General features: G+C 46.2%; 1 protein-coding gene across 4 annotated transcripts in view; it reads left to right on the forward strand.

Moving 5' to 3' along the window:
* Window positions 1–17,986, forward strand: part of MCC (MCC regulator of WNT signaling pathway) — a 435,778-nt gene that overhangs the window by 384,860 nt on the left and 32,932 nt on the right. For all 4 annotated transcript variants that reach the window (XM_058724854.1, XM_058724863.1, XM_058724880.1 and 1 more), the window contains 3 exons: window positions 4,165–4,305; window positions 7,171–7,274; window positions 10,613–10,796. In XM_058724854.1, the coding sequence (XP_058580837.1) occupies window positions 4,165–4,305; window positions 7,171–7,274; window positions 10,613–10,796 (429 nt within the window). The remainder of the gene's footprint in view (window positions 1–4,164; window positions 4,306–7,170; window positions 7,275–10,612; window positions 10,797–17,986) is intronic.

The following is a 17,986-nucleotide window of genomic DNA, read 5'->3' on the forward strand; positions in this document are numbered from 1 at the left end:
AAACCTCATGTTTGGGAAGACCCCACTCTTGGCTTTACTGCTCTAGTGTTACCATTTTAAAGTCTTAATAATTGATGAACCAGGGCCCCACCTTTTTATTGTGCACCGGCCCTTGCAAATGATGTAGCCAGTCCTGGGAGCAGTTGTATAGAATGACGAGTGGGTCAGAATTACAAGATGGCTACTTAGCATGTAGGCCGGTGCTGCCAGGAACCACAGAGAGAAACTCTGGAATGTTGAGTCAGCATCCTAGGGGCGCCTGGAGCAACCAGGAACTAGCAAAGGCCGTCTGATGGAGGCATTCTGGGATTGACCAGGCATGCTGGTTTAACCCTCCCTGCTTCTCTTGGAAGGCTGCCTAATTTTATTTATGCTTTTTGCAGGGTACACAACCCTCAGTCCTTACATCTATCCTACTTAGGCCTACTGAGAATAATTTTCTAAGTAGGTCAAACTGTCCTACTTAGAAATTTTTGCCAGTTTTATGGATTCTTCTCAAATCTCACAACAGAGGTAGTTAAAGTTTGCACTCAAGCCTCTCGGCAAAGATTGGCTGGTAGGTCATCCTAGCAATGAGAGTTGCTGAAAAAGCAAAGGAGAAGGACCAGGGCCAAGCCGTGGTAAACCACCCTGGCTCAGAATGAGTCCCGCAGGGACAGAGTGCACTGCTAAATCATAGCCAAGTATGGCATGGCTGCCTTGACCTACCAGTCTTCAGTGGGAGACGGTAGTTAGAATTTGAAAGGCTTATGAACTGACCAGGAAGAAATGTGGATGCCAGTCCCCGTCCACCGTTGCTTAATGCCATTCCCCTTGTGTCTGGCAAACCTAAATAAATTGAATTATCATATTAGCATTCCCTGATTTGAAGCTGTTTAATACAGTGCTTGAGGACTAAGGAAATACGGCAATCTAGGTTATTTCAAATCTGGAAATTAAATGGTTTCCTTATTAAATCCAAAATACTTAAGAGTGACAATCCCGATGATTACCTTGTAGCAGTAAAGAAGCCGCCATCTCAGTACCACTGCCAGGGAGTGCTTAAGAACTGAATCAGATATGCCCTTTGCAGTTTAATGAAGTCAGATGCCTTCAGGGACCCTCTGTTGAGTGAGGATCTCCTCTCCACAGATTCCGGGATTTAACAAACCTGCTTTGTGGTTGAACTTGGGGGAGGTTCCTTTCTCCTCAGTTCTGTTTACCTAGGAGACACCAAAGGAAGGGGAAATATTTGGTGCTTGTAGCTCACGTTATTACAGTGTTTAACAGTTTACAAAGGGTTCTCACAAACAACCACTTAATCTTCAACTTGGGAGGGAAGAATAGTCTCATTTTGCAAATAAGAAAACAAAGGCTTCGGTGTTGAGTGACTTGCCTTGAGTCCAGAGCTGTTAAATAGCCTAGCTGGAATTCTCCCCCTGCCCTTGGACTTCCCCTCCAGTGTCCTGTCTATGACCGTAGCTATAGCGAGAATACGGGAATAATCTTCGAAATGATCTATCAGTGTATCCTCATGTTAAACTACCTATGTCACAGTTGGAGGCCCTCTTACACGTCCAAAAATGAGAGCTGTAGCTTTGTGATAGTGTGTGGGTTGGGAGGTCATACTTCCTCAGAAGTATGTCCTTACTTAACAAATCTGTTTTAAGCACCTCCTCCATGCTAAGCTATTTGTCATGCAGGGGAAAGTAAAAGAGATCAGGTGTCCACTCTCATGGAGTTTGTATTCTGTTAGGGAAGCTGTATAAGAAGCAAACAAATGAGATCATAAGAAAACTCCCAGTAAATAGGGCACTGTGATAGAGTAAGAGGGGAGGGGGTTGATTTTAGATAGGTAGCCAGGGAAGACATCTCTGAAGATGGGGCTGTAAGTTGAGAGTTTAAGGGAAAAGGGAAGCAGCCATATGACAAACTAAGAGTCTTACAAACCAACTTAACAATCTTATGGCCAAAAAGAAGGTTGACATGAAGTAGGAGCTGTTCGAAGGCCAATGGAACTGAAATGGGGTGGATGAAAGAAGGAGTCACATGTAATAAGGTGGCAGAGTCGGCAGGGCTTGGTGGGATGTGGATTTTGAGGCCATGGACCAAGTCTGCTCTTTATTCTAAGTATCAATGGAAGTCATTAAAGAGTTTTAAGTAATAGAACAGACCTGATTTAGATTTTGAAAGATGACTCAGGTGTGAAGAATGGAAGGGGGTGGGGGCAAGAGTGGAAGCAGAGCAATGATTGCAGTGGCCCAGTGTGGCCAAAGTGGAGATGATGTGAAGCAATGGGGGTCAGTGTGTTTGGTGGTATAGAATCAATGGAAACTGTAGTTGTAGTAGATCTGGATGTAAGAGGAAGGGATGGTCTCAAAGAAGATTCTCATGTGTCTCACCTGTATTGTTGAGAAAGATGGTGGTGGCATTTACTGAATGGAGAAGATGAGGGAGGGCAAGTTTTGGGGGAAATAAGTCTCATTTGGTAATATTAAATTTGAGGTGCTGGTGTGGCACTCAAATGGAAGTATCAGGAAACAGCTGGAGATGTGAGGCTGGCACTCAGAAGAGAGGTCTGGGCTAGAGAAATTTGGGAGCCATAGGAACATAAATGCCTGTTAAAGTCATGCACTGGATAAAATTACCCTGGGGGAGGGATGGGAACTGATGCAGAAGGGCACCCTGGACTGAGTCCTGAGGGAATGCCAACCCTCACAGATTACATAGAGAATAAGGAGCCAGCAAAGGAGATGGAAGAAATGTCCTTTAAGGCAGGAAGAAAACCAGTAGAGACCTGTCATGACCTAAGTGAGAGACAACATTTTCAGAAGGAAGGAGTAGCCTATTAAGTGGGGTTGCCTGAGAAGGGCCCTGAGATGTGATTGGTCGCATGTAGGTCTGTGAGCTGGCTAAAAAGAGTTTCGTCTAATTGGTGGGGTCCAAATGTACATTGGAGCAAGGTGGAGTGTAAAGGAAAGTGGGGACTGTCTCAAGAAGTCTTAATCTCAACAAGAACAGAAAAGTATGTTCTCGTAGCACCTTACACTGACCTGACCTTGGAGTTGCCAAAGTCTCACAGTGGTCTTAATTATACACTCACCAGCCATCTCCAATGTTGGTGAGTGTGTCCACATTCTTTTCTTAAGATATGTGGTCCTAAGATTGATCCACAAAGTAAATGGCTTCCAAGCCTGTTACTTTTTCAAGAGTCACTTGCATTTTGTAAAAGGCGAAAGATTTATGCGATCTGAAGAGAAACCAGAGCATTGAGTCACTTGCATTTTGTATGTGTGAAACCCTGTGTCTTGAAGACTTGGTGGTCAGAGTGCTATAAATGGGTGTGTCGATGGGAAATGAATCATTGCATCCAGAGCCTCCGTCCTAGGACAGAAAACAGAGAAGCTGAATGCTTATGTTTTTCTGACGTTGCCATTAACTCATTTGTTCTGAATTTATAGTTCTGGTTCCTATAAAGCGTAAAGTTCCTGCTGCTTGCCCTACAGGTAGTTAACAGTTGCAGGAGTGTCCAAAGTGGAAGGAGCTTTGGATATAATCCACGGTTCCTGGTCCACTGCCCATTCAGAGACCCTTAGGGAAAGTTTCGTACTCACTCCCTGATTCATCTTTTGCTTCTGCCCTGAGTGGTGAACAGTACAGGATCTGAGGTCAAACTTCTTGACTCAAATCCCAGGGCAATGTCCTTAACCCCTCTGTGACTCTACTTCCTCCTCTGAGAATGGGGATAATAGTACTTAAGTCAGAGGGCCATTAGAGGGTCACTGAGCAGGGGTTTAATAAATAGTAGCTATTACTGTGGCACTGATATTTTGTTTGTCCCTGTGGAGGGTGGTTTATTGAAGGGCCTGAGGTCACACGGTTGGCTTCTTTCCTTGGTGTATGCTCAGAGCCTCCCACCATACATGGCACATGGTGTGTTGATGGCTGAGTAGGAAATAATCAGGGGACTTCCATGTATTTCTAATTCACACAGAATTAAGTGATTCTTGTGCTCAGAGTTGCTTTCTTTAAATACTTCATGTCAGGTCCGTTTGCTAAAACCTCTGACAAGCTCACATCCTAATGCACGTGTCTGGCCTGGGTCTACAGGAGATGACTCAAATACTGGCAAATGAATTATAATCCCAGCGTGAAATCGTGAAAGAGATTTTTCTTCCTTTGTAGCCGCATTGAACACCTCAAATCCCAAAATGACCTCCTGACCATAACCCTGGAAGAATGCAAGAGCAACGCTGAGCGCATGAGTATGCTGGTGGGGAAGTATGAATCCAACGCCACGGCACTGAGGCTGGCCCTGCAGTACAGGTGGGGAAGTGAGGCTGCATAAGGGTGGTGGGGGGCATTTCAACTGAGAAATGCATTTACAGTAACCCGCATAAAAGTAGAAAACAGGCTTTTAGAACATATACAGGGGGTTGGGCCAGCAAATACTAATGTGATATGTATGGAAAATCCATTAGCACTCTTGCGGCAATTAAGAAAATAAGAGAAATGGGTATGGTGTTAGAAAACCATTCTGTTAGCATGTTCAACTTAAATATTATTCCGTCCAAGTAATATCACTGAAAATACTTCTTTTTGCATTTATATATTCATTTGTTGCTCTTTCCAGTCTTTATTCATGTTTGTGTGTATTTTACATTGTTAAAACCTAGGATATTCTGTTTCTTCGATCTATGGTAGTTCTGTAATGCTGGTCAATAGTCTGCATGCATTTCGAATGACTGTATCCCTACATCAAGCTTACATATTTTATTTACTCATTCCTCTAAAATACGTTTAGATTTTTGTAGGCTTTGGATATTGAAAATAATTTAATACGGATAATATCTTCCTTCTTTTGAGTATTTTCCTTGGGATAAAATCCCCGAAGCAGGAATTATAGGTCAAAGTATATGAATATTTTCATAGTTCTTCAGGCATGCTCCCAGACAAACAAGTCATTTTAAGTGAATACAATTCATTCATCAACGAGCAAGGGGTATATGAATGTACCACTTCTTTCCAGCCTCATCAGCTTTGGAATTAACTATGTTTAAGAAGAGTGTTTTTTTAAGATTATTTTGGGTGGGGGGAGAGAGAGAGAGAGAGAGAGAGAGAGAGAGAGAGAGAGAGAGAGAAAGAGAGAGAAAAAGAGAGAGAAAAAGAGAGAGAAAAAGAGAGAGAAAAAGAGAGAAAAAGAGAAAAATCCCAAGCAGGCTCCACACTGTCAGTGCAAAGCCCAATGTGGGACTCAAACTCACAAACTGTGTGCTCATGACCTGAGCTGAAACCAAGAGTTGGACACTTAACCAACTGAGCTCCCAGGTGCCCCAGAATTTATTTATTTTTAAATTACTATTTGTTTACTAACTACAAAGCTATGCATTAGTGTTTTCAGAGGTTATTTTATTAGTGGCACCACTTAGGCATATTTGCCAAGATCCCAGAGTAGTGACTACCCTACTCTTAGCATCCTCTGAAAAGATCAGTATGTTTCAAGAAGCTTTGTTTCTTCAAAAAACAAAATCAAACCAAATCATAGGAGACCACAGCTAAAACACAATCATGCTAGTTTACAGACACACCAAAGCAAACAGACAATCCACCTACGATAACTTTTGAAAGAGGCTGTTCTGTGACAACAGTCTGCCTTTGATCTGTGTGGATAAAGCAGTGTCACCGTGTCTCTAACCTGAAAGATGGACTGCCCTTGAAAGGAGGGGCTACCGGCACCCGGAGCTAGTGATGGCTCCTGATCTCTTAGGGAAGGAAGATGAGAGTAGAGAAAATCAAAAAACAGATGGTCTGATGACTAAGTGTTGAATAAAGCAACATTTCCCCTGCTTAGCTTAGAGAAGCTAATCAGTTATTTGCTTAGCAGGGAGATTTCTGCACTGCAGGCATCTTATCCAGGACTACTGAGGCATTACTCAGGACTACTTGTCAGGACTACTCAGGAGCACACGCTCCACCTCCTGTGCAGGTCCACGTGGGTCACGGGTGGCAGTGTGGAAAGGGTCACTCTTAGAACCTATACCTGGTGTGTTCACTGATGATCAGCAAAAGAAGAGAGACTAATATCTTCCTCTTAGAAATCCAAACTTGTCAGAGATTTTGTGTGACTCAAGGGATAGTTTTACAAGCATCTGATAGAACTTTCTGTGATGATGGACCTGTTCTCTGTGCTGTCCAATATGGTAACTGCTAGCCACATGTGGCTCTTAAACATACGATATATGGCGATTGCAACAGAAGAACTGAATTTTTCATTTTACTTAAATTCTTTTTAATTAGCCACATGTGGCTAGTGGCTCCTGAAGGTTTAGGTCAAATAGTCTTCTTTCTGGGGCTTCCTTCCTCCCTCCCTTCCTTTGTCACTGTTTCTTGTGGCAGTTTCTAGGGTCAGGAAGCTGGGAGTGGTGTAGCTAGGTAGTGTTCCAGCTCAGGGGCTCTTAGGAGGTTCTGCTCAAGCTGCTAGCCAGGGCCTTGTCATCTGAAACCTTAACTGGAGCTGGCGGATCTGCTTCTAAGAAGGCTCATTCACACAGCTGTTGGGTGGAGTCCTCCGTCCTTCACTCACTGTTGGCTGGAAGCCTTAGTTCCTCACCACATGGGTCTCTCCATGGGGCTGCTCAAGAGTCTTCAAGGCATGGCACCTGGCCTTCTCTAGAGAGGGTGAGCCAAGAGAGAAAGTGAAGGGAGAGAACAGATGGAAGTCACCATGCTTTTTAATAACGTGATCTTGGAAGTGACATCCCATATCCTCTTAGTCACATAGACCAACTCTGGTACAGTGCAGAAGGGGATAACACAAGGGTGTGGATACCAGCGTATGCCATCAGCGGGGGCCATCTTTGAGGCTGGCTACCACAGGCATATTACATTTCCTTTTTTGCTGATCGTCAAAGAGGCAATGAACTTAACTCTCTCACTTTTATGGCTACTCTTGTATTTTTCTAGATGCTAGTTTAAAGTAAAAGTTTAAGTGAAGTAAAAAGGGAAGGAGGGGCAACATAGCAAAGCACGCCCTTGGCTTTGTGCAGGAATATTTGTGGATATTTTCTTGCTTACGTGGACAGCAGTGCTGAGATGCAGGTCTGGAGCCACTTCGCCCAGGGGGACAGTGCTGTACTGAAGAGGCTCGCTGTCCTCTGCCAGAGTTGAAGACACTGTGTGCTTCTGTTTCAGTGAGCAGTGCATAGAAGCCTATGAACTCCTCCTGGCACTGGCTGAGAGTGAGCAGAGCCTTATCCTGGGGCAGTTCCGGGCAGCCGGCGTGGGGTCCTCTCCTGGTAAGTGTGTCTCCCTCCCCCTTCCTTCTTGTCCCCCGCCTCTTCTGCTCTGCGGTGCCCTCATTTTGCTGTTGGCATTGGAACACCTCCCAACAACATGAAATTCGCTTGTCAAGTGTGTTTTTCGTTTTTTCCTCATGACTGAGTGAGTAAATTGTTTACGTTGAATGCAGCAAGAACTGGAGTGGAAACAGAATTACAGACAAGTTAAAACAAACAGGCCCTCTTAGGAAACATACCCTCCCGGGCCAACAGGAGGACCAGATGGAGCAGGAGGCCCACAGTTTGTGATGAAAGGGACCAACTTTCCCACAGCCTCTCTGTGATGCTGATTGTTAAGGGTCCCTTTGCTGCCCTCGTGGCCTTTGCTGCGACTCACTGCTCTGTTGGCTGTGCTTTTCCCCCAGGTTTGTTCATTTGGGTAGTTTTGAGGCATGGGTCCCCCCTACCTCGTCTCCAGGTGTCTTGTGAACAGAGAGGAAATGGTTTCACACCCTGCCGTCTGCTTCAGAGGCTATCCCTGGAGTCCAGCCCTGTGGGGGAGCGGAGGTGTCTGCTGACCCACTCACCTCCCCCGCCCTGGGGTCATGTCATGTGTCTTATTGGCCCAGTCTGTCCCTCTAGATCTGCAGTACCCCCCACAAGTCACTTTTGAGTGACTGGAAGGGATATATAATTGAAAAAGGCACAAATGTGGCATTCTGGTTAGCAACATTTGCTAAAACTTGGCCCGTGATCACGGCTCTGGGCCTTGGATTAATGTGAGGAGGACACAGTAGAAATAGTGCTTGAAAGGAAAGAGAGATCAAGAGAGAACGTTGCCGTATTTCAGCACTGAGGCTTGGACGTTACCTCAGCCTGCACTTTATAGCAGCAGCTTCTTGGGAGAAGCAACAGCAGGTAACCAGAACACTGTCTAATGGCAGAGCCAAACTGGGTGGTGTGGGTGAGCCGGGAGTCCTCGGCCATGGGAACCAGGCCATTGGTCAAGGACCCGCTTCTGGGCAAGGGCTGGGAGCCTCCAGGAGGGCCTTCCTTCCAGGATACACCTGGCAAAGAAGGTCGACTTCATGGCACCTCCCAAGTGCGTCCCCACCCTGACCCTGACATTCTCACCAGCTCCTCCCCCTCGCCTGGAGTCTACCATTAGCACTGAATACTCACAAGTTTTTTTTCCCCTTCAGTTTTGACCTGTCCAGGAATCTGAAGCAAATCTGAAGGAAAGGAAGTATCCTGGGCATTAATTTCCTGCTCTATATCCAAGTTACCAAGCAAGGGAGCATTCGTATGGGTGGCCACCCTCCTTTCCTCTTTCTGCTTTTTATTTTCATTTTTATATATTTTTTTTGTAGTATTAACATCCCAGCCCAGAAGTAGAAACTCTGCCAGCATTTCCATTAGAAACCTCATTTTTCAGGATCTTTTCACTAGACTGTAAAACTTTATACCTCATATTAAACTGATCCTAAAATGATCTTGGCCTGCTGTCAAATTTTTTTTAAATATATGTATTAAGGAAAATGATCAATTAACGGGAAAAAAATCAATCCTCTTAGTTCCAGTTTGTATCATCAGAGGTTGTCTTAAACCATCCTGTCCTGGAAAGGTACCTTTTATTAGGCTTGTATCTACTTGGCACAGTTACTGGGTAAGAGCTGGAAGGGCTTATACAAATCTGCATTTAAAACACTTAAAATCAATAATGAAATGCTTTCTATTAACATAATCCTGGGTAGCTCATGATATATTTATAAAATGAGCCAGTCAGTAATATTATGCCTACTTTAGAACAGAATTCAAAGAATAGTCAATTGGTGAGATGTATGGAAAATATCTCGTTTGTGGAAGGAAGTAAGGTATGAATGTTGTCCGAGACATGGCCAGAGGGAAGCTGGCCTGGTAAGCCTAGCCCTGCAGGACGTATATACCCACACTTCTTCCCCACTCTCCATAAAGCTGTGAGTTGGCTTATCATGAGCAGTTCCCTATTAAACCTCCCTTACATTCTGCTGATGGCAGCCATTGACTTGCGTTTTGCTCTAGCGGGCCCTATAGTTGCACAGCAGAGCAGGTACTGACATTTACCCACAGTACCAGTCACTGGTTCTTTTCTGTTTCTTTTTTTTTTTTTAAGTTTATTTATTTTAGAGAGAGAGACCATGTGCATGTGCATGAAGGGGAGGGGGGGGAAAGAGAGAGAGAGAGAGAGAGAGAGAGAGAGTGAGTGTGAGTGAGTGAGTGAGTCTCAAGCAGGCTGGCTCCAGGCTCAGCACAGATTCCAACATGGGGCTCAATCCCACGAACTGTGAGATCGTGACCTGAGCCGAAATCAAGAGTTGGATGCTTAACCTACTGAGCCACCCAGGTGCCCCTTTTCTGGTTTGTGTTGACTACACAGGCATTAATTACATTCATTCTAGATGATTTAGACCAATGGTTTTCAAACTATACCCTGGGAAGCTGAAAGAGTGTCTTTGGGCCTCAGCAGTGGGCTTGGAGTGGGGGAAACTGAATGTATGACCTCCACCCTTGCCCACTTCAACTGTTTTGTTTTGTTTACTATTTTTACCATTTTTGTATCTTAGGCTTTGGTATATAATTTCATTGGAAAATATTTAGAAGACTAGGGATCTAGGCTGCAGAGGTAGCAAACTGGTAACCTGTGTGGCCAGTATGGTTTCTAAAACACAACAAGAATGTGTCCATTTTAGGCAGGGAATTTGCTGTCTAGCTCTGTGTTGGTGCCCACCACTCTTGAGGTCTTGCTCCAGCGTAGCTACCTGGCTCATGGAGGCATTTGGGCTCGCCACTGACAGTGCCCAAGCTGAGACAAAAAGGGATAACACTCGTACAGAAAATACACTGCCAAGCTGAAGTTCTCATTATAACTATTAGGTTTGTTTCTCTAGCCTACACGAAGCTCTGAGCAAAGTTCTGGATGTGTAGAGGAGAGAGTTGGGCCTCATTCACAAGGAAGTGCTGACACAGGAAAGAATGGCCTAGTGGTAGATTGAAACTGAGTGGGAGAAGTCAGGAGCCTGGATAATTAGAAAATCATAGCATGTTAGAGCTCGAGACAGACCTCAGAGATCACACTGACCAACTCTTCATCAGTGAGGATAGTAGGGCCCGGAGCAGAGACTGCCATGCTAAGTTACAGTTTCTAAGTGATGGAGCCCGGCCCAGCATGTGGATCTCTTCATTGGCCATCCACTGCTAGTTTCTCCCCAGCAGGCCACCTCTGCCCTGAGGAACTGAGAACTGATGATCCAAGCTCACTCCCAGACTTGGCTTGTGTAGACCTGGTTGACTAATCCTTTGGCTTCTTTGCGACATAGGAGACCAGTCAGGGGATGACAACATCACTCAGATGCTACAGCGTGCTCACGACTGCCGGAAGACAGCTGAGAATGCTGCCAAGGCCCTGCTCATGAAGCTGGATGGCAGCTGCGGGGGCGCCTTTGCCGTGGCCGGCTGCAGCGCTCAGCCCTGGGAGAGTCTCTCCTCCAACAGCCACACCAGGTAATTTGCAGCCCTTCTGCCACAAAATGGCCGTGTGTCCACGTGTGGTCTGCTCACTAGGCTTGACGTGCGGTGACCCAGCTCTCAGAGACGGTGAGGTTTGGGTGAGGGCGGAATTGTCCCCCTGCTTGCAGCCTGCCCCATCTGGGGGTCAGTGACTCAACACGGAAGGGCTGGAAAGGGCCTTCTCTGTGGCCAGCGTGGGAACCACAGCCCAGAGAGAAGGGGAGAGTTGCTTGAGAAAGTGTCACCTGAAGATGGAACCTGAACCTACCTTTCTGTCTGGTTCCCTCTCTCCCATTTTGTTCCGTTTCCATTTCTTCATAGTTCTTGATTTCCAAGGGTATTTGGGGGTAGCTTAAGGCCCATTTGCTGCAAGTAGTTCCTAAGCACCCATGACTCACACTGCATCCTGTTTCTAGGCTCCATTCTCTCCCCTCCTCCCCTTGGGCTTCTGCCCGTTATAAGCTCTTCTTGGGCAATAGCCTCCTCTTTTCCCATCTCTTTGCTTCCCAGAGTGATACCATATTCACAGCAGGTACTTAGCAGACGCCCAATCACGAACCTGAGTTCAAGTTCAGTGTCTGTGAGTCAAGAACTGAACTGGGTACATGAAAAACAAGGGGAGGAAAGTAGTGAAGACCTTGCTAAGCATAATTTGCTGAAGCCATTGAATTCTTTCGGAGGCGGGTAGAGGATCAGAATGAAGCCTTTTCTAGTGATCTTCTCATTTCTTACCACAGAAGCACATGAATGCCTTCCCTTTATATATCAGTTCTCCATCTAGAAAGTACTTTGTTAGAGATTCTCATGTGGTAGCCAAATCATAAAAGACAGGACGAGTAACTTACCTACTCACACAGGTGAGAAAGCCTTGGCTCAGAGATCTCTAAGTGACTTGCCTAGATAAGGTCTCAGGGCTGAAAGAGGGAAATCAGGACTGGGACCCAGGACTTTGGCATCAAGCGCATTATTCTTTCCACTATACCAGGTTGAATATCATGACATTAAAAAACAGTGTCTACTTGCAAATTAAGTGACAAGAACCACATAAGGGTGGATCGAATCTCAAGCACCAAAGGAGAAAGACTGATGTTTTCTTGGTGCCTGAAAACAATCTAATGTCCCCATCTCCGGGACCCAGCCATCTGTCTAAGTGCATCTTTTTTTTTTTAATTTTTTTTTAATGCTTATTTATTTTTGAGAGAGAGGGAGACAGAGCATGAGCAGGGGAGAGGTGGAGAGGGAGACACAGAATCTGAAGCAGGCTCCAGATTCCAACTGTCAGCACAGAGCCTGACACAGGGCTTGAACACACAAACCGTGAGATCATGACCTGAGCCAAAGTCGGACGCTTAACTGACTGAGCCACCCAGGTGCCCCTGTCTAAGTGCATCTACCTACCTGTCGCAGACCTGGTGCCTTAGGAGAGGGGACATTTCCAACAACGTAGCCGTCCAGGTGCTCACAAACTCAAGGGAATTATTTCCTTGTGACTCCAGCACCGACTGTCTTATTTCATGAAACACAGATCATAATTTATTTTTTTTCTTAAAACCACATTCTTCTGTTTTAATACAGCAAGCAGATGCTCTTCTTAATGACTTTTCCAGATGTGTATGATGTATAATTTCTGTCATTTAGAGCAGAAACGTAGACCTCGTGTTGTCAGCAATATTGTTGAATTAGTGAACATAGAAGTAAGTTGACAGGGAATATATGCTATTTCAGTAGCTTATAAGGGACGTGTTGTGGATCTTTTCCTCACACCTCCCCATCCCCAGAATAACTTTGTTTTCATCCAAATCAGGGATACATTTGGAGTCAGTCAAAAGTAAGAACTCTAACCATCTATTTAGTGGAGATCCTGGTTATGAACATTTGTTAGAAGTTCTTTAATGTATAGATGAGCCTTGATTCTAAGACAGTTTTCTTAGATAAATTTAATTTTTGGTGCTATAGTAACTCAGGTTGAGATCAATTCAGGACATGGCCTTTATTTTTAAGGATGACCTCATGAAAGAATGGCCCTTGAACTAATTTCAGTCTCAAATAGGTCTATCAAAATACAGAGGACTTCAGTTCAGATTTCACTCTATTGTCTTTCTTAAAAATTCACTTCCACACTCTGCCCCCTCCCCCCCAACTCAGAACAGCCAGGATGGGTACAAACAACCACACACAGGCCATTTGTGTGGCGCACCACATTCTGTGGTCGTGACACAACCAGACGGCTTTATACTAAATGCGAGCTCCAAGAAAAAGTCCCAAACCACCAGCCCTTTTTATAATTACAGTGATTAATTCTGTGTGTACATCTTGCTGTTCCAGCTCAGACATTCCCCCCTGTTGAGTTTATGGGAGAAAGAAAGCTAGTTGTCCTCTTTTCTCCCACTATAACCAACTGGCACAGAGCATTCTACTCAGTGTCAGCTCTTCCTCAAGGTCTCAGGAAAGGAATGCTGAGTGTCAGGCTCCCAGATGCCTTGCTGGCAGTGGGCAAATAGCTCCTGATGACAGGAGGGTCATGGTTTGGGAAAGGAGCAGAAGAAGAGCGGCTACCAGCAAGGGAATAAAAATGGTAGCCAGCCTCTCCGTTGACTGTTGGCAGGAGCCCAGAGACACTGCTCTTTTACTTTTGAAAAATATAGCCATATCATAGCTTTGTCAGGAGTTGTAATTGTCTCCGTGGACTGAGTAGCTAAGTAATGTTGATTTCCTGGGTACCTTTATCAGCTTCTCATGACAGAGGGGCCAGTGGACTAGTTGAAGTGGGAACAGGGAATCCTTAATCAAGCCCACCCTTTCTGTCAAGCATCACGATATCACTTCATTCCACGGACGCACAATCATTGATCTAAATCTATGAAAGGACATGTGGCCAAGACAGAGGAAGCCTCAGCAAATCTGCCCTCACAGAGACTAGAGCTAAGTCCTTTTTGTCCCACTGTCAGGTGGAGATCATGATGAGCCGTGGGAGATCTGTGACTGTAACCTTGCGGGTGAGCTGCTGGGCACCTCCTGGGAGTCAGGGTCCCACCAGACTGACCACTCACCCCCAAATTGGAATAAGGGCAGTGGAGCTCACGATGCCCTGCTTTCACCTTCTAATCCAGACATGGGGGCTCAATCCCACGACCCTGAGATCATGACCGAGCTGAAATCAAGGGTCAGATGTTCAATCCACTGACCCACCAGGCGCCCTGAGTTAGGATTGTATTTAGGTGTCTTTAGTCCTTTGTGACAAAGAATTGCCAGAGAGGGAGGGGAGTACCACAACACGACACTAAAAGATGCAGGCAGGTGACAAAGCCTACCTTCAACTTGGAAGAATGGGGCCACTTAGGAGTGGCTGACGTGGCCAAATGTCACCTGGCCTTGACCACCTCCTCCAAATAAATCTAAAATGCTAAGCAAAACAGAAGACCAGCCTGATGGCTTTTTCCTTCTGAAAATGAGTTGTCCCTTGGTGGAAATGAGATCTTAATTTAGGGTGCCAGGTTAGGCATTGATTGGTAAAAACTTAGAGGAAAAATCCCTCTCTGGTTTTTTGTGGCAAAGAAGTGAAATGTCATTCTAGCATTTAGCGAAGACAAGACAAGGCTGAAGAAAAAATGGATTTTTCTTCTAAACAGGATAGGGGGTTGTCTTGAGGACGAGGCTGGGACATGAAGGAGGGGGACCGAAGAGAGGTATTTGAAATCCATGACTACTTGACCAAACCTGAGTCTGTGTCCCATTGTGCAGGGCAGGCAGAATGGTGGGGTGTCCCAGGCGGCCTGCGTGCACCCCGCTGGCTGTAGATTGCTGGCAAGTCGTAGCCGTGGAGTGAAGCCAGCAGGAGGGGGCTCCAGCAGAACATCCCGGAAAGGAGAAACCCATGTGACCTGCCCCAGCTTATTGGAAAGCCAGAGCAGAATGCAAAGATGTGCTGCTCAGCCATTCTGGGGTGGGCTGGGGCTCCCCACCTGCGGCCCTCCCCACAATCCCTCTCAGAGAACAGGCCTCCCATCCTGGAGACGGGGAGTAACTGGCCTATGTGGACAGTGATTCATTCCCCCTTGACAGCCGAGACCATCCAGCATTTCAAGCTGGGAGAGCTAATGGATGACCTAACCCGGGCCCAGCAGCCAGCGGCAGGCCCCCGGGAGACCAGTAGTGCCTTTGTCTGCAGGAGGCAGAGGAGAGGCCAGCGGCTTCCCTGCCTTTTACACTTGTCATGATCATATTCTGCACTGGAACATTAGGGCACAAAGCAGAATTGTAATTAACCCTGGTCTGCTCCCCCCTTGCTTCCCAGAAGGGAGAGAGGGAGGCCAGAGGGGCTGTGGGGACGAGGTACTTATCTGGAAATCAAACTTTATCCCGGTAAGAGCATTTTAGAGTGCTGAGCTTCCCAGAAGGGTAGATCTGTGGAGGGGTCTTTTTTCTTCTTTTCTGAAAATTATACCCATGGTTGAGACGGTGAAATAAAGGCCCTCCCTACCTGGCCTAGTATCAGGCCCCAGACACCCCTAAGGGGTGTTCAAGGGTTCAAGGAGACCCCTAAGCCTGTCAGCCCTGCCCACTCACATTGGTGTTTCCTAGACAGTTTTAGGTGGTTTCTCAAGTTTGGTCAAGCACTTGCTGCATTGCTTCTTCCTCAGCTGAAGTATTCTGCCTGACTTGCTAGGTAGCGAGAGGGAGCCCCTAAGTCTGTGTAGGGAGGTGCTAGATGTTGGCACAGCTGTCTCTCCTCCTCCAGAAGGAGTGCTACACTAGCTGGCCCTGCCTGCTTCAGGACCCACTGTCTCCTTTCTAACAACCTGGTGATGTGGGAGCTATTCGTATCCCCACATTACTGCAGCCCAGGAAGGATGGGTCATTTCATCTGGGCCATAAAGCTAGGCAGTGTCAGAGGAGGCACAGTTACTCAGGTCTGTCTGATACCAGAGATCCCATAATCCCTGGCACCGGCCAGATCAGCCCAAGAGTGTAGTGGCCTCTCCCTAGAGAATTTCGGAAAGGTCCTGTTACCTCGTAGGCTACTGTGCAAATGCCTACTTACCCTGTGGGGTAGACCAGTTGTTCTCAAATCTAGCTGTGCCTCAGGATGATGAGAGGGTACATGAAAATACAGATTGCTGGGTTCTGCTCCTTCCCCATTCTAGAGGTCTTGGGAGTGGAGCTGGGAATGTGCGTTCCTAACAACTTCCTAGGCGAGGCTGCTCCAGCTAGACCAGCAACTACTCTTTGACAACCACTGGGGTACGCCAGTCCTGCTAAATGGAAAATCTGCCAAAGTCGTATCATTTCAGTGCCTGCAGGCTAATTACAGAACTCTAGCTTCTAGTTCTCTTTGAATTTTGAAAATTCTTTTTTAAGTGAAAGATAACAAACGTTACCTCAAGTCTAAGGGTTCTAGTGCTAAAAAAGTAGGCCAAAGACAATATGACAAAAAAGTCGTCGGGGTGGTAGGCACATGGGTGTTGGCGAATCTCTGTGTTTTTCTGTGTGTTTAAAATTCTTCAAAATAAGTGTTAATGTAAGGAAGGACGAGGGTTGTAAAGCGAACCTCTGGTCCAGAGCCCCATCTTCACGGGAAAGGATCTCATACCTGAAGCCTCCTCCCGAGTCACTGGAGGAGAAGTGTTGATGTTTCCCAGCGCCGCGCTGTCCAAACATGCCGCGCCTGCAAACACACTCAGCCCCGTGGAATGCTTTGAGAACAATGCCACCACTTCAGTTTGCTTATTTGTCTGTGGGACATTTGGATGTCTGTCCCTCCGTGTCCATGTTGAGGTGAGCCCTGAGCCCTACTTGAATGGTTTTGTTCCAGGCATGCCTGCCCCCACCCCTTCTGGCTCAGGGAGGCAGTTCTTTACTGGAGAAGGCTGAGATGCTGAGGGAGGCTGTTTCCTCCCTTAGAAGGAGGAAGACTGTTTCCTCTCTTAGAAAGTCCCTCTCCTTCAGAAGTCCCACTGGCCTCCCCAGCGCCCTCTGCTGGGGGTATTGTTAGCTTGTTCCCTTCTCTTGAGCTGCTTCATTTCTCAGGGAAATTGTCCCTCAAGTGTTCCAGCCAGAGGGTGTTCCTGCCTCTCCCTTCTCATCCTTTTTAAAATGCAGGTTGAGGGTGCCTAGATGGCTCAATCAGTCGAGCATCTGACTTTGGATTTCAGCTCAGGTCATGATCTCATGGTTTGTGAGTTCGAGCCCAACATCGGTCTCCGTGCTGACAGTGTGGAGCCTGCTTGGGATTCTCTTTCTCTCTGCCCCTCCCCCACTCATGCTGTCTCTGTCACTCTCATAATAAATAAATTAAAATAAAATACAGCTTGAGAAAACAAAGTAGTGGTGATTGATAATAACAATTTTATCCTCCTTTCTGCCTTCCCAGCTCCCACCATCTCTTCCCGAGGTTGTTGCAATAGCCCAGAATGGGTCTCCCTGCATCTCCCCTCAGCACAGTGGCCAAAGGGAACCTATTAAGATGTAAGGCAGATCACATCACCCTTGTTACAAACCTTCCAATGGCTTCCATTCTAATTCTGGAGAAAAAACCTGATAAAACCTGACATGACCTGGCACCCTGCCACCTCCCCTACATAACTCTCCTCTCTGACCAGTTCTCTTCCTCCCTCTCCCTTAGCTGTCTCTGACTCAGCCACAGTCTAATTCTTGATGGCCACACCCACTGCCTCAGGGCCTTTGCATTCAGTGTGTCCTCTGCTTAGATCACTCTTCCTCCAGAAATCCACACAGTTGCCTTTCTCACCTCCATGAGGTCTGCTTTATGTAATTTTATCATGCAGGCCCTCCCTATAACCCTGTTGCAAAGAATAATTCCATCTTCTCTTTGTGCTACCCATAACTGCTTCCTTTTTCTCCATGGTACTGCTCACTGTCTGATATACTGCTTATTTTACTTGTTTGTCTCCCCTATTAGAAAATGAGTTCTATGAGAGCACAGATTTTTCTAGGGCCTAGAAGAGTACCCCATAGTGGTACTCCAGTATTATTTAAATGAATGATAGCTACATTTGTCGAGTGCTTACCATGTGCTAGGCACTGTTCTAAACACTTTACCTTTTATAGCTGGGGAGATAGGCACAGAAAGGTTGAGTCAGGCTACCAGTAAATCTACAAAGTGTAGAAGATGCCTGGGTCACAGGTAAAGGTAGCACCTCTGAATTAGGTTCTCCAGAGAAACA

Source organism: Neofelis nebulosa, chromosome 1 (assembly GCF_028018385.1).
Source record: "Neofelis nebulosa isolate mNeoNeb1 chromosome 1, mNeoNeb1.pri, whole genome shotgun sequence".
In the NCBI taxonomy this organism is placed as follows: Eukaryota; Metazoa; Chordata; class Mammalia; order Carnivora; family Felidae; genus Neofelis; species Neofelis nebulosa.